The sequence below is a fragment of the Camelus bactrianus genome, chromosome 6, assembly GCF_048773025.1.
Source record: "Camelus bactrianus isolate YW-2024 breed Bactrian camel chromosome 6, ASM4877302v1, whole genome shotgun sequence".
In the NCBI taxonomy this organism is placed as follows: domain Eukaryota; kingdom Metazoa; phylum Chordata; class Mammalia; order Artiodactyla; family Camelidae; genus Camelus; species Camelus bactrianus.
The window spans coordinates 27,573,421-27,589,143 of record NC_133544.1 but is presented as its reverse complement, the minus strand read 5'-3'; the positions used below and the strand labels follow the sequence as shown (position 1 = coordinate 27,589,143).

Here is a 15,723-nt window from a genome sequence, read left to right as displayed (position 1 = left end):
GTGCGTGCTTAGCATGCACAAGGTCCTGAGTTCAATCCCTAGTACCTCCATTAAAGAAAAAGAAAAAGAGAAACGTGCAGTGTTTTGGCAGTTGTTACTTCTTTTCCTTTTATGCAGATGGCCGATAATTTCAGTGTCATTTCCCTATTTGGAAGAAAATACATTTTAGAGGTTTTTCATTTTCTAATTAAAAAATCTGATAAGCTTTTGACTGATCATTTTTCTTTTCCTCCTGCAGCTTTGGGAGCTCCTTTATAAGTTGCAGTTTGTGTACACTTACATTGCCCCATGGCAGATTACATGGGGTTCTGCTTTCCATGCTTTTGCTCAGCCCTTTGCTGTGCCCCGTATCCTTCTAATAAAAGTTTTATAAGAAAGGACAGTCATAGTCTTGGTGAGAATGTTGGTTTGTAGCCATAACCTTTCATAGGCATAGAATACAGACAGGTTACTATATGATAAATTTTCAAAAATTCACAATCTTTTGAGTCCACACCTGTACTGATTTTGATTATTTAACTTGTATTAATATCTGTGCTCCATAGATCATCTAAACATGAGAAAAGTATTAAGGCTTTGTAATTAAGTAATGCTGATTAAAATTTTTATGTTTATGTGTAAGTCCAGGAATTTTCAATGTATGCAAAATGTGAAGTATTTATAAATGAATGGGGATTTAAAACATTTTGCATAATGGTATGATTATAATTAAACTTTATGTTCAAAATTTTCTGTTCTCATCATTTCTTAAAAGTATTTTCTAAATAAATGTGAAGATTAGTGACCACATAGATGTTGATACGTAGACTTTTTGTATCTGTAAATCTTAGTTTTTATCTTCTGGAAAATTAAAACCATGCATCTCTACCCAAGAGTGATACATGGACTTTTACCAAGTACATGTTAGCAGATACTTATTTGGTTCCCTTCAAAGCATCCTGTCAGGCTGTACTTTCCTGGCTGTATCTTTCTACTTCGACCTGTTATACTGTCTAGTGACACCTTTTTTTTATTCCTCTGATGAACCTCATTTTTCTAATTGCTATAATTGCAGTGTGTTTGTGAGATGTATTTGTGTGTATGTGTATTTGTGTGTGCATGTGTGTGCGTGCATGTACTCATGAATATTAAGGTCCTTAACCAGTTTTCCCATAGATTCAGCCATGTTGTTTGTCCAGGCTGCCGTATCAGCCTTCTTTTCTACTCCACTGAACCCCTTTCTGGGAAGTGCAATATTCATCACTTCATATGTGCGACCTGTGAAATTCTGGGAGAGAGACTATAAGTGAGTAAAAGAAAAACATTTGAAAACTGGTTTTTATCTTTTTTACTAGGAAAAAGTATTAACAGCATTATTATAAATTGTTCATGGTTAATAATTTTTTGTATTGAAATATTTTGCTAAAATTTTATAAATACTTTTAGTTTCAAAATTATATAAAATTGAAAGTCAGAATAATTACTCTATTTCTCTACCTTTTTTCTATTTATAAGATTTTAAAAACATAGTTCTAGTTGAATATACTCATTTTTCTGTCCTTTAATTTTATTTCCTAGGATTGTACCACAGTAGTAATACACTGAAACTGTATGCTATACAGTGTTGCATCATTATAGCAGTCATAGTTATCTCATAGTTTTCTAAGAAATAGCTGTTTCTAGAGATTAACTTTTTGTAGGTCATTTCTGGTTTTTCATGAAGATAAGTTTTTAATGACCATCTTTGATAAAGCGTTTTCTATTTAAGCTTAGTCCCTTAGGCTAACTGTTTAATCTGATGTCTAGTAACTATCCTGTGTATAACCTCTCCAAATTTCTTTTTTTTTTTTTTTAGTTTAAAATATCTAAAGGGGAATTACTGAGTCACAGAGTTTAAACATTTTAAAGGCTTTTAATATGTATTAATGTATTGAAGAAAGAGCTTGTACTAACTATAATTCTACTGGCCGTCTCTGTGACTGTTTTTCTCTCTACATTCACACATTGGCACATGTGATACGTGAAAATGGTAATCTTACCTTTTTAACAATGAACTGGCTTACGGATTTGAAACTTGCTCTGGTCTCTTATCTTAAACCATACATAGTGTTTCTCTTTCTGGTGAATGTCAGTATTTCATATCATTTTTTTTTTCCAGGCCAGCATTTAAATTTAGTCCATAATAAATGTCTGTGGCAGACGCTGTAGACTTTTTGATCTCAGAACCCCTTTACCTGCAGTCTGAAACTTTATTGAAGTCTCCAAAGACTCGTTGATAGGGGTTTTTACCTACCAATATTTACCATAATCATAAATCAAAACTCAGAATTGTAAATGTTCATTAATTAATACAAAAATAACAACAATAAACCCATTACACGTTAACATAAATAACACTTTTCTCATGAAGAATAACTGTGTTTCCTATCCTACCAAAAAGAATCAGTGAGAAGAATGTTACTGTTTTTATAGTTTTGTGAATCTCTTAAATGCCTGGCTTCTAAAGGACAGCTGGATTCTCATATCTGCTTCTGCATTCAATCTGTTGTTGCAGTATGTTGTTCTGGTTGAAACATATAAAGTAAATCTGGCCCCACACAGATAAATAGTTTGAAAAGAGAGAAGTATTTTAATAGCCTTTTTAGACAATTGTGGATATTTTTCTTTAATTCTTCACGAAAACTTGACAGATGGTGTTTCCTAAAGATTAGTGGCAATGTGGAACCTAAAACTGTACCAGTGAATTTTGGGGACTGTATTACATCAAAATCTACTTATATGTCTTATTCTTTGAATGGATCTTTTACCCATGCATACTTTTATAACATCTTTACTGATCATTTGGAAAACACTGGTTCAGTGAGTAATGGTAGATCTTCCAAATTTTGACTCATTATACAATATTTTAAAAATACATTCATTCATATTACCACCAATCTCAAAAGAAAATGGCAGAAGTACTGAGAAGCTATCAAGCTCATCGTGGTAGATGAAAGTTTTCCAAAATTTTAATTTTTGCTTGAAACCTTGAATTATTGGCAACAGATATTGTCAGTTATTTTCCTTGAAATGGCAGGCATGTTCTTCATTTGAGAAATGTCTCAAATGCTCAAGTCTGAATAATCATAGTTTATATCTGTCAGCCATTCAAGTAGAAACATTTTCCGTGGGAAAAAAGCAGATAGTGCAGCAAACAATTTCACAAATGCTCTCCCTCGAGACTCATCCTGCTTCTGAATACAGCACAAGTACTTTTATGTGTATTTTGCCACACACAATATTAAAAAGACTGAGTGGCTGTGATTTAATAATTTTATTGCTTCATTAAGGACATTTTTAAGTGAAACTTGAATTTTTATTTATTGTTTGTTCTTGTGCATGGGTGGCAATGAAAAATAGTACAGTTTGGTGCCACTGCGTTGGTTCACGTTAAAACACCAGCAGTCTTACTCACCATTGCTTTTGCACCAGCAGTGCAATTGTAACCCCGTTAGAAAAGGCAAAAAGTAGTTTTGATTTGGAAAACTCCCTGAAAAGGTCTTGATCCCCTGCTCCAGGTTCTGTGGGCCACATTTTGGGAACCACTGTTCTAAAGAACATTGTGCCACTAGTCATTCCCCTTGCAAGGAGTGTTTCATGCACTGTATGCAGTTTTTCATAGCGATCAGTTTTTGTTTTGTTTTGTCTTTTTACACTAAACTCATGACTGTCTTTCTATATTTGGTGTTCAGTGAAACAGTTAGGAAAAAACTGTGTTTATATATGGTGGAGCTAGAAGAGTAAAAAATAAATCCTTACCCCTAAAATTGTTCTATTGAAGTGCTTTATCAATATTTAATCATAGAGTTTTCCCAGATATTTTCATAAAGGAATAATATATATTTAATCTATATTATATGTTTTTTTACCTGTTAATTATTAAACATTTAAAAAATATAAAAACCTCCTAAATATGTTTTATTTTGCCATTTTCAGCACAAAACGAGTGGATCATTCAAATACCAGATTGGCTTCCCAGCTTGATAGGAATCCAGGTAACAGCTCTATTTGTGAGTCAAGAAGCAAGTCTAAGGAATCTGTTGTAGATGTATATATTTCACTCCCAACCTATTGGGAATCCTCTATGGAATCCAAAGTTCATTTTTTTTAAAAAACTAAATATTCTTTGCTTTGCTTTATTTTGTTTTACTTTAGCAAAGTATATGTGAATTAGATCTAGAATTTATATACCCATCTTTTATAAAACGCATTTTAAGAATGCCGATAGTAATTAAAAAATGCCATTCGAAGATTGTTCTTACATAGGTTAAAAACGAACACAGTTAAACTGGTGAGGTGTAATTTAAAGAGTATGCAATCTGACCTATACTTATTTTATGAAAAATGTGCTTCCTCCCTCCCTACATGTTTAGGTAAATATGTAATTTCATTTAGTTCATGGTGTCAGAGATGTCATCTGGAGGAGCCACACAGCCACTTAAGATAGGGCTTCAGTGGGTGACATTTTGGTGGTGTTACCATTATCTGAAGTTTGGTTCTTTTTGGGAAATAACTTCTTGTTAGCCCACCTGTTAGTAATCTGGCACGGAGAGGGTGAATCTCACCATAAAAGATTAATGTATCAGCCAGACTGTCAGTGTATTATTTTACTAAGAGAAATATGACTCCCAATAGACTGGAATATTTGTATTCATTTTACTTGCAGATTGCTTCAAATGCTCTACCTGAGAAACTAAACTATAATAATCATGTTGATTCATGATTATAAAGTTGGATTAAGGAGCACTGGTTATTTGATGTTAATGACTGTGTCATGTTCTGGTAGATAAAACAACCATCTCAGCTCCAGTATGTCCTTGTAAGGGACATGGAATTACGAAGCTGAAGACGCCATCCTGCATATCAGAAAGATCATGTCCTGAATTAATATGCGCACTTTTGTAATGGGCAGACAGAGCATTAAATACAACTTTTATTGAAGCTAGAGCCTAGGGTTTCCCTTTTATTTTATTGCTTAGTTAGGCTGAATTTAAAATAATTATTAAGTTTAGTGTATTTTGCCATTCTTCATTTTATACTTTGGGCACCCATTTATAGATCATTGCTTTGGATGGGTTACTTTTAAAGATGGTCATTTCATTTATTCGGTGATGTTTTATCCCAACTTTTTTTCTTAAAGGGTGATTAATAAATTTTGTAGGTTCTTTGCCATTTCTATATATACAGTTTACTTCTTTTAAGCTAGTATTAGGCATCTCATTATACAGCTTTTTTGACTGATGAGCGTCTCTTTGTTTAGGACTATCCAGTTTGTTCAGATCTTGTATTGCTTTACCCACTTCCTTTACCAGTATGCTTTTTTGTTCTAGTTCTGAATTTCTTTCATCATTTTCATTTCTCTTGCATGGTTTTAATATAAGCCATGGTTAATTAAAAAGTAATAGAAAAGATCATGAACTATTAAAGAGATTTCATCTAATCCAATTCTCACATTTTATGGGTGGGAATCACAGATCAGAGAGGTTATATGACTCCTAACTCTAAATTTGAAACTTCTCCCATTAATCCTGTATTTCATTTTTATATAGAAATTGTAAGGGTATCTAAATATTACCTTCCTTGCCAAAGAAATAGAGATATAACCCTAAGTGGAAATTAGTTTTTTGATACTTTTAACAACCTTAAGGGGACTTAAGATAAAATTTAACATTTTTTTAATCCTTTCTTGTAGGATCAGATGACAACAATCTGAATTCCATCTTTTATGAACATTTAACCAGATCCCTGCAACACAGTCTCTGTGGTGACTTGCTCCTAGGACGGTGGGGAAACCACAGTACGGGGGACTGTTTCATTCTTGCCTCTGACTACCTCAATGCGTTAGTGCACCTTATAGAGATAGGCAACGGTCTGGTGACTTTCCAGCTGCGGGGGCTCGAGTTCAGGGGTAAGATATCCCACCTTTTATTTTTATAATGTACTCCTGTGACATCTAAGTTTTATGTGTTTACATCTAAAAACAAAATTTATAAACTTAGATCCTTAATCTTTGAGATTGGAATGAGAAAAGTTGTTAAAGAGTAATTTTTGGTTTTTTTCCAAATCTCACTTTCAGAGAAGAACCATTTTTGTGGTGTGCTCTGTATGCTCTTCATGTGAAAGGAGTACCACTGGTGTATAACAGACTTGTTTTCCTGCTGATAGTGAATTTCTGTTGTTCTGTGCTGGCCCTCTTGCTAGTCTGTCTTTGTGACCAGGTGCATATGTTTGTCAGGTGGCTCATAGCATAGAATGTGGCAGAAATTAGCTAATAGAATTACTTGCCAAGCCTTTGTAACTCAACAATTTTTTTGTTGTTGAGGTGAAATTCACATAGCATCAGATAAACAATTTTAAAGTGAACAAATCAGTGGCATTTAGTACACTTACAGTGTTGTACAACCACCAGCTCTGTCTTGTTCCAAGGCATTTTCATCACGCTAAAATAAGACCTCACACCCATAAAGCAGTTACTCCTTATTCGCCACCAAGCCCAGCCATCAACAGTTTTGTATAATGACAAATGAAGCTATTTCTACATGGAAAATCATGCATTCAGAAACATCTCAACTTGATGTTATCAGCTGCTATAAGTTAAATATCTTGGAAGCATAAACAGAAACTTACAGGAATTGAAAGTCCTGTTAATGCATATCTTTCCAATCTAGGGAACATTTGGACTTGAGAGTTTTTAGAGAAAGCATTCAAGCTGTGTTTGATCTATTCTAGGAAGTGCCTTGGGTGTCTTTAATCTGAAATAGGAAATAAGAAAGCATTTGACTAGATAAGAGGATCAAATCAGACCTGTACCCCATAGCTTTGTCTTTACCCTGGTGTAGAATCAGATGACTTGCCCCTTTGTTACGCAATATCTTTGTTAATGGCGCAAGTGCTTCTCTAAAGTTACTCCATTCACTGGAAATAGGATTTTATTTGTGCAATACTCAAGGTAGTAAATGTTCATGTTTAATACTCTTCTGTAATTGTTTTCCAATCCATTCTTTCTTTTTCAGAGTGTCCTGTTCTTGTTTGTTTCTGTCTCCATCAGAAACCCAGAACCTTAATTCCACCTCTTCTAGAGTCTTACTCAGTGCAGTTCAAATCTAATCCAACTAGACTCACCCAAAAGTCAGCACCACTCACCACTACACCTACCACTGCTATGACTTCACCTTCTTTTTAAATTGTTGGCACCTGAAGAGTTCACCTTTGCTTTTTAATTTTAATTTAACTTTTTTTTTTTTCACAAATACGTGTGGGGAGGCTATTTTATCTATCATTTCTATGTGTGTGAATCATAAAGGCAGGGAGGGGGTTCTTCTTATCAGCTACTCATTCCACCATATTGATAAGAAATTCTCCAAATCAAAAAGTGATCCAAATTCTCACTCTCAGCTTACTCTCTGGTACCAGGTAGATTCAAATAAAGTTTTGGATACATCCTTTGCCATTCACATTCTCACAATTTTCCAAACAAAACTCAAGTCAGTTTAGGAACACAGTACCGCTTATTTTCTGGACACATGCTGAATTTAAATAGAAGTACTTGTAAATCTTCACTCAGCTGTAGTGACTTTTTAAAGTCAGTCGTGCCCCTTCCATGCTTCAAATATTCAGTGGCTTTCCATTGCTTTTAAAATAGGGTTCAAACTCCTTAACATTTCCTACGGCACTCTGTGATCTGGACTCCGCCAGCTTCTCCAGCTGTGCTTTATACCACCCTCCTCACCCTGGCCCCTCTGGGCTTCCTCCAGTGTCTTAGCTGTGCTAAATTCTTTTTTTTTTTTTGGTGGGGATGGGTGGTAGTTAGGTTGGTTGGTTTGTTTATTTTAATTCAGGTACTGGGGATTGAACCCAGGACTTTGTGCATGTTAAGCATGTGCTTATCTCTGAGCTCTACCTTCCCCCTAAATTCTTTACTAAGGCCTCCTTACTGCCCTTCACTTTGCCCAGAAAGTGCCAGCCATCTCCCCTCCTCCCACCAGTCTTCCACCTCTATTTATAAGTATTAGTCTAAATATCACTTTCTCAGAGCAGCTTTCTCTGACCACCTGCCCCATGTGGTTAGCTCTCATACACTACCCTGTCATTACCTCCTGAGCATCTAGCATAGTTATAATTTTATATTTATTTGTTTAAAGTTTATTTCTTCTCTAGCCCAGGGGTTGGCAGATTTTTTCTATAAAGAGCCTGGACAGTAAAATAGTTGAGGCTTTTGGAGCCATGCACATGCTCCTTAGCATAGTCTTCTTTGATTTTTCTTTTAAACAACCCTTTAGAAACATAAAAACTCTTCTTAGCTTGGATTTGGCCCAGGCCTGTATTTTGTAAACCTCTGCTGTAGATGATAAGCTGTCAAGGGCAGGAATCACATGTGCTTTGTATATCATTGTGTATCCAGCACCTATCCAGCAGTTAGCATAGAATACAGAATTACTTTTGTAGAATGATTCAATAATCTAAGTATATACAGCTTTTTCTCTTTTCTCTTCATTCTGGAACTTTCATGAGGGATGATTTTATTCTTGCTCCAGTGCTGTTGTGATCTTTGGTTATTTTCTTTCCTTCACAGTGTTAGCCCCTGTCCCATCCGGCTCCTGCCCCTCAAAATGTTAATTAAGAGTATCAATATTTTGCCAGGCAGATATTGGGATCCTCTGAGCGTTTTGATGAGAGCCAATTTAATTCCTTTGATGTTATTGTCTCTCATAGTGGATGCTAAATTTTAAATGATACTTAACTAAAATAATTTCTTGGTCAGTTTCTTATAGGTCTTGGTTAAACCCCTTCATATTTATTTCATTTTCATTTTACTGATATTCTCAAGATTCTTTTCCATGTAAATTTTCTGTCAAAGATTTGAGTTTATTAATCGTGTTTTTTGTATATCAGAATTTCCTAGTTACAGCTTCTACCAAGTTTGCAAATGTGACTCCTATGTGTAAATGGTACTTCTGCCAAGTATAGTTTTCCAGGTCAAACTTAATAGGTCAGAATTTTTTATGCTGATTGGATTCCTTCCAGTTTTCACTCAAGTTAATTTTAACATGTCTAGTTTTCATAATTATTAGTTTTGTTTATTTTCACTAGTTATATTCACTGTGACGGAAAGACCTAGCTAATCCAGGAAACAGTAACAGTTCCTCACAGATATTATGTTCTAGAATACCTTTCCACGACTCAGAATTCTGTTTTCAGTTATTAATGTTCCTGTGCTCATTGTTGACTTTATTTTCTAAGCAAAATATGTTACTGGGGCATGTTGGGGTAGAAAATATTCTTGGAGTTTGTATGTTAGAGTAAAAACAGTTAATCAGTTACTCTATGTATTCTGCTGCTCTGAACACAGACTCATTCTGTCTCTCCTGAGAAAATGTCAAAACCTCCAAATTCCCTCCTGCCACATCTCTTCTATGTGGACTGCTAACAAAGTCCTCTGCACAAAACATCACTTTCATTATATTATTTTCTTTACTTAAAAACCTTTGACTGACTTCACAGAAGGATGACCAAATGAATAAAATGAATATACAAATGAACATATAAAACCAAGGAACAGACCCAACTTCATGCCACAGTTTAAAAACCCAGGCTCAGGAAGTTTCTTCTGGGAATTGAATAATTCTCCTGCCCTCTCTGATCTATTCTAACATACAGATAAGGAAGGAAAATTTCTCAAAGATTATTTTTAAATCACTGTAATACTGATGGCAGTATATGACTGAACTGGCTAAAAAACTAACTGTAGTTTAATTCAGTTATGCCCACAGATGCAAAAATCCTCAAAGCCCAGGATAAGGAGAAACCAGCAGTACTTTTTTAAAGTATCTCACACCAGTTCATCCATTTTTCATTTTTGAACTTAAGTATTAAAAAGCAAATTGATTAAATTTCATTTCCATTATTGGTTTAAAAAACTACTTTATAAAATTATGTGCATCCTTTGTTTTTAATACAGCAATACTCAGTATCACGTGTAATGTTCAGCCACAGCAGGATTTCCTGTTAGTGCCAGGTTCTGACAAAGGTTTTCTTGTCACCACAGTGTAACGTAATTTTGGAAGTGTTCGCCAACATAACTAAACAAGAAAATGAAATAATAGCGTTGTTTAAGGTTCTGGAGTACTAAACAGGTCAGCTCATCAGCCTGGCCAGGCTTGCCTCTTCGGCCTTATCTTTCATCATACCACCGCCACCAACTGCTGGGGTTAAATTTCATGGTGTCTTTTTCTCTCAAAGCAGTGTTTCCAACATGGAGGGTATATATCTTCTCTGTAAAGGAAAAAGAATTATTGTGCATTTCCACATAAGTTATTTTTATTATAATGTAACTATGGTATGTGCCTTTATAAAGTTAGATATAATCACTTTATAGTCCTTACATAATGTAAGGAATTTACAAATTAAATGGAAGCAAGAATGAAGTAAAAATTAACATTAATGTGATAGATGATATTTTGTTGGCATAAACTGCTGTGGGTCTAATTCTGTATTTAATCTGGTTTTGCATTTTAATTTCAATAACACTAATGCAGAGAATGCCTGTGTTGGATAAGTGTCTTATAATAAAAGAATGTAACTTCAAAGAATCATTTGCTAGTGCAAAATAATCAGACCTCATACCTAATTGAAACTTTATCAGCAGGTAAGCCTCAAATGCCAATAATGTAATCTTATCCAAGTATTGTTGGAATTGGCAACAGAAAAAAAATATATTTCTGCTTACAGCACGGACTTGGTACTGGTGAATAGAGCTCAGACTCTGAGTTCTGCGTGTGTGTCTGCATTGTGTGTTCTGGAATGACTCAGTTCTTGTTTCCCTTCTGTTTTCGAGTTAACTCAAATCTTCATAAGATGTACCTTTACTCATTTGGCCTTCATTTGATATGAATGCAATTGTATACCCAAATTTGAAAAGTTTGGGAATCGAATCAGAATTAAGGAGGTTACTTTATTGCACAAATTCTCAGAGCTCTGAATGTGCTAATGTGCATTGTGGTTCCGCAGAAGATGAGTATAGTCTGCCTGGGGTCTGGGAGCGGGCTGCGGTTTGCTAATGAACAGTCTGAGGCAAGTCAGCCACTTACTTTCAGTTGTTACAGAATCTGTCTTTTTTTCTGAATTTCTTATGTCTTTGAAGCATTTGTTTTTCTACTTCATGTTTTTTTTACCTTAATGGTCAGCGGTCTCTCTCTCTCTCTCTCTCTCTAAGGTACTTACTGTCAACAGCGGGAAGTGGAAGCCATTACGGAAGGTGTTGAGGAAGATGAAGGATTTTGCTGTTGTGAACCTGGCCATATTCCTCATGTGCTTTCATTTAATGCTGCATTTAGCCAGCGCTGGCTAGCTTGGGAAGTGATAGTCACCAAGTATATTCTGGAGGGTTATAGCATCACTGACAACAGTGCTGCTTCCATGCTTCAAGTCTTTGATCTTCGGAAAGTACTCACCACTTACTATGTCAAGGTAAGAGTATGTGCCTGTTTAGCTCTTCTGACAATCACAAGCTTTTCTTGGAAAAGACGTGTGTGTGTGTGTGTGTGTGTGTGTGTTACTTGTGCTTTGCAAGTAGTGATTAAATTCTCTATTATCCAGTCAAGTCAGTAAAATATACCTGTGAAATTCTTGCAGTTTCTTTCTTTAGTGGAACTTATTACATTTGTTCGTTAATACTAATAGCTACCATTTGGAGCTCATATGTTTTAGGCATCATGTTAAGGAATACCCTGCTGCACGTGTGCATGCATACACATATATGTATCTCACCTAATTCTCTAAAGGAATATTACATCCCTGTGTTACAGATAAATAAGTTAAGGATCAAAAGTTAAGTTAGCCAAAGTCCTCTAACTAGCACGTGGAGTTAGGGATTTAAAACCCAGGCTTGTGTGAGCCCTGGCTGTTAGCCACTGCTTTGCACTGCTTTCAATAAACTGAAAGTATTGAAAGATTTGGGAGGTTCCCCAAGACCCCACTGAGGTTCAGTAATTTGCTAGAGGGACTCACAGAACCCAGCAAAGTCCTTATACTCACGGTTAGATTTTATTACATTATACTCACGGTTAGATGGTAAGAAGCAGATTGAAACCTGCCAAGGGACGAGGTACATTGGGCAGGCCCAGAGACCCTGCGGCATGAGCTCCTAGTTGTCCTCTCCCAGTGCAGTTGTGCAGACAGGGTTTGTTTCTCCCAGTAACAGTGGCATGTGATAGTACCCATAGGGTGTTGCCAACTAGGGACCTGCCTCAATACGCAGTTTTTATTGATGCACAGTGACTTAGACTTGGTTGACCACCCACCTGGCCAGCCTTGGTCTCCAGCTCCTCTAGACCTCATGGTTCTAAGCCTCCAGGTAAATAAAGCCTCTCTTGGGGGGGAGGGTATACCTCAGTGGTAGAGTGCATGAGGCCTCTATCTGCATGAGGTCCAATCCCCAGTACCTCCATTAAAATCTTTTTTGAACAAAAAAATAATAATAATAGAAAACAAAGCCTCTTATCAGGCAGGTCATCCCAAAGGACTAGAGATTACCTCCCAGAACCCAAGTGCGAAGGCCAAACCTCTCTTTGGGCAAGGTTAGTTCTTTACTGCACAGGTATTCTATTTTTGCTGAAGATTTTACAGAAATACAGCATGGCTATACAGGCGAAGCCAACATTTTCAAGAGGAAAATGTGTGCTAAATCTTAATGATTCGTGTGTGACTACCTCTGTGTACCACCTCATTTATGCTGATTGAACTGAACCCATGAGTCTTCTATTTAATGTTTGATTAAACCCAACCTCAGGGAGCTAGAGACTGACCTTACAACTTTATTATAGTTATATTTTTATAACTTAACACAGGAGCACAAAATGGTTTAATAGCTTTCTATGACAGATTTCTCTAAATGCACCACAATAAAGGTTTTTCACCTCTCTTAAAAGATCCTAAATTCAGTAGACTAGAATTGTTTTTAGAAGATCCTAAACTCAGTAGACTAGAGTTGTTTTGAAGTTGCCTTGCTGAATTTATGGTTGTGATTTTGAAAGTATTCATTTTTTTTCATCCAGGAAGTCCTGAGATATATTACTATAGCATTCTTAAAATAGGATACTTACAGTATTGAGCTGGAATGGTGTATTTTTGATTCATACTATCCGTATAAACAGTTGGAATTAATTCACCAAGAAACTGGAATTAATTCAAATTGTGATTTAGCCTGAATTTTTAAAATCTTTTTCTCATTAGGGTATCATTTATTATGTTACAACCTCTGCTAAACTAGAGGAGTGGCTCGCTAATGAGACAATGCAGGAAGGACTACGTCTGTGTGCAGATCGAAATTATGTTGATGTGGACCCTACATTTAATCCAAACATTGATGAAGACTATGACCACCGACTAGCAGGCATATCCAGGGAGAGTTTCTGTGTGATTTACCTCAACTGGATAGAGTATTGCTCTTCCCGAAGAGCAAAGGTAGAGTGTGTTTATTTTGTTGATAACTCTTTGATTCTATTTTTCCAAAGAGATCAGTTTTTCTAGACTTTCCTCGTTCTGACTCTCTGGGTAAGAGAACTTGTCTGGTTCATTATGTTCATTATGTTTGGGCCAAACCAGCCAATTCTGCCAAAACAGGTTCGAGAAAGCAGTCTCCCTTGTCATTTCATCTGCAGTGTGGTCATCTCACTGTCCCAGCAGCACCCCCTCCACCCTGTGCATGCACATACATACACACAGATCTAGGTTACAGATCGCATGTAACACCTTCTTGAAGACTAATTTTTGGAACATCCCCACCCCTCAGACACACATACCACACTTACGGATAATTTAACATCTTTGTCCCATATCCAAAGTCTAGACCAGTGCTAATAGAATTTTCTGCCATGTTGGAAACATTCTGTGCTGCTCTGTGTGGTAGTTGCTAACCCACCACATATGGTGAATAATGAGACACTTGAAATGTGGCCAATATGACTAAGGAAATGAATTTTAAATTTTACTTAATTTTAATTGATTTGAATTTAATAGCCCATGTAGGTTTGTGGCTACCATACTGGACAATGCTCATCGAGACTGTTGACTTTAAAATGTTAGCATGGCTAAAAATGACATAGGAATGTGTAAAAATGCGGATTCCTGAACCTCGTCTGAGCAGTTCTAATCCTGTAGTTCTAGGCTGGGAACCCAAAATCTGTATCACACAGGTGATTGTAATTCAGGGGTTTTCTAACCCACATTTCAGAACAACTTGTTTTATCCTAAAGGTAAGGTGAATTATAGACTTTACCAGTTTCCCTTCTAGGTCCCATGGCTCTCATGACAATGTTGCCCCCACTGGTTAGACCTACCAAGGCCTAGGTTCCAAAATCTAGTTCTTCCACCACTACGCTTTTCAAGCACAAGTTTTGTGCAGTTTAACTACCGGCGTCCCTACGTACAGGATTGCTCCAGATCGTGGAGCCTCACGAGCCACTTTGACAACCAGTGCCTTCGTTGTGGTTTGGGATGTGCACACTGTCTGTCTTGAGATGTAGCACCTGGTTTAGTCCTTTACACCTACGTGGAGTAAGATTCCCCATTATATCAGCCTCCTTTCTCCTTACTTCCTCAGTAAGAAAGGGAGCATCCTTGTAATTCCTCACTGAACAGCTTTTATACTGGATGCACAATAGATACTGAGCAGAGTAGCATATTTCTAAAGAAGGAATAAAGAATAGAATAAAATAACCTAAGAAGAGGCTCAGAAAAAGGACCAGCAGTGTTTGGAAATGGAGGACCTTATAGCTAATCTCTTTTTTCAACACATAACAAGCAGTTTAATTTTTTCATAAATGAAATAGAATGCTTTGCATACTGTCCTCAAATCCTTGCATAGGACTGACTTTGGGGGCGGCGGGAGTGGGGGCGGGTAGTGGCCGTATTATTCTAATGGCCTTTCTCTGGCTTAGACGATATTGGGTTACTTTTGCTTGGTTTAACCATGGTCACCTGGGCTAGAAACTTATACTTGCTTAGAAACAGGCTCAATCCTTCCTAAATTTAAGGAATAAATAATCTCTTAGGGATTATTGCCAAAGTCATGGACATAGCTCAGAGAAGTTACCCTCTTAATGGCTGATAAATTATACATTCAAAAGGTTTACCTCCAAACTTGGGTATCCCCAGTCTTCAGATAGCTTAGTATCACTAGGTCAGTCTGGCTTATATTCTATTCTTGTACTCCCCTCTAGAAGAAAATTATCAGGAAAATTAATGTAATCCCTTCACATCCCAGTTTTCCTTTTACATTGTGCAAGATTAGCCCTACCTCCTAAAAACTGTGCTCTCTGTTTCCTGAATCACCATTCCCAGCGTAGCCTCCTCCTAGGGAATTAAACCAGAAGGATTTGCTGACTCCAAGTTCTGGTACCCTTACCAGAATGTTGAAAAAGTTGCCTCCAGACTGTTTTTCCACAGTTTCCTCCAAGATAGTTTTCTAATTTGCATATTGCACAGAAATAAAAAATTATTCTTTCCTCCTTTATTTTATGTATATTGTATGATCTTTCATATGATAGCTGTACCCGTCTTCTAAAGAGTTTGAAATGTTTTTGTAAGTGTGGCCCTGGATTAACTGCATTAAAATTGCCTGGAATGCTAATTGGAAGGATTCTCAACTTGACTTTGCTCCCTGCTTCTTAAATGACAATACATTTCTTTCACCACTGTTGTTAGTAT

At 36.4% G+C, this 15,723-nt stretch overlaps 1 protein-coding gene across 9 annotated transcripts in view; it reads left to right on the top strand.

Annotated features, from left to right (window-relative positions):
* PCNX1 (pecanex 1) overlaps nt 1-15,723 on the top strand; it is a 174,621-nt gene that overhangs the window by 119,790 nt on the left and 39,108 nt on the right. For all 9 annotated transcript variants that reach the window (XM_045522176.2, XM_074365308.1, XM_074365309.1 and 6 more), the window contains 6 exons: nt 239-347; nt 1,156-1,285; nt 3,955-4,013; nt 5,711-5,926; nt 11,231-11,484; nt 13,249-13,479. In XM_045522176.2, the coding sequence (XP_045378132.2) occupies nt 239-347; nt 1,156-1,285; nt 3,955-4,013; nt 5,711-5,926; nt 11,231-11,484; nt 13,249-13,479 (999 nt within the window). The remainder of the gene's footprint in view (nt 1-238; nt 348-1,155; nt 1,286-3,954; nt 4,014-5,710; nt 5,927-11,230; nt 11,485-13,248; nt 13,480-15,723) is intronic.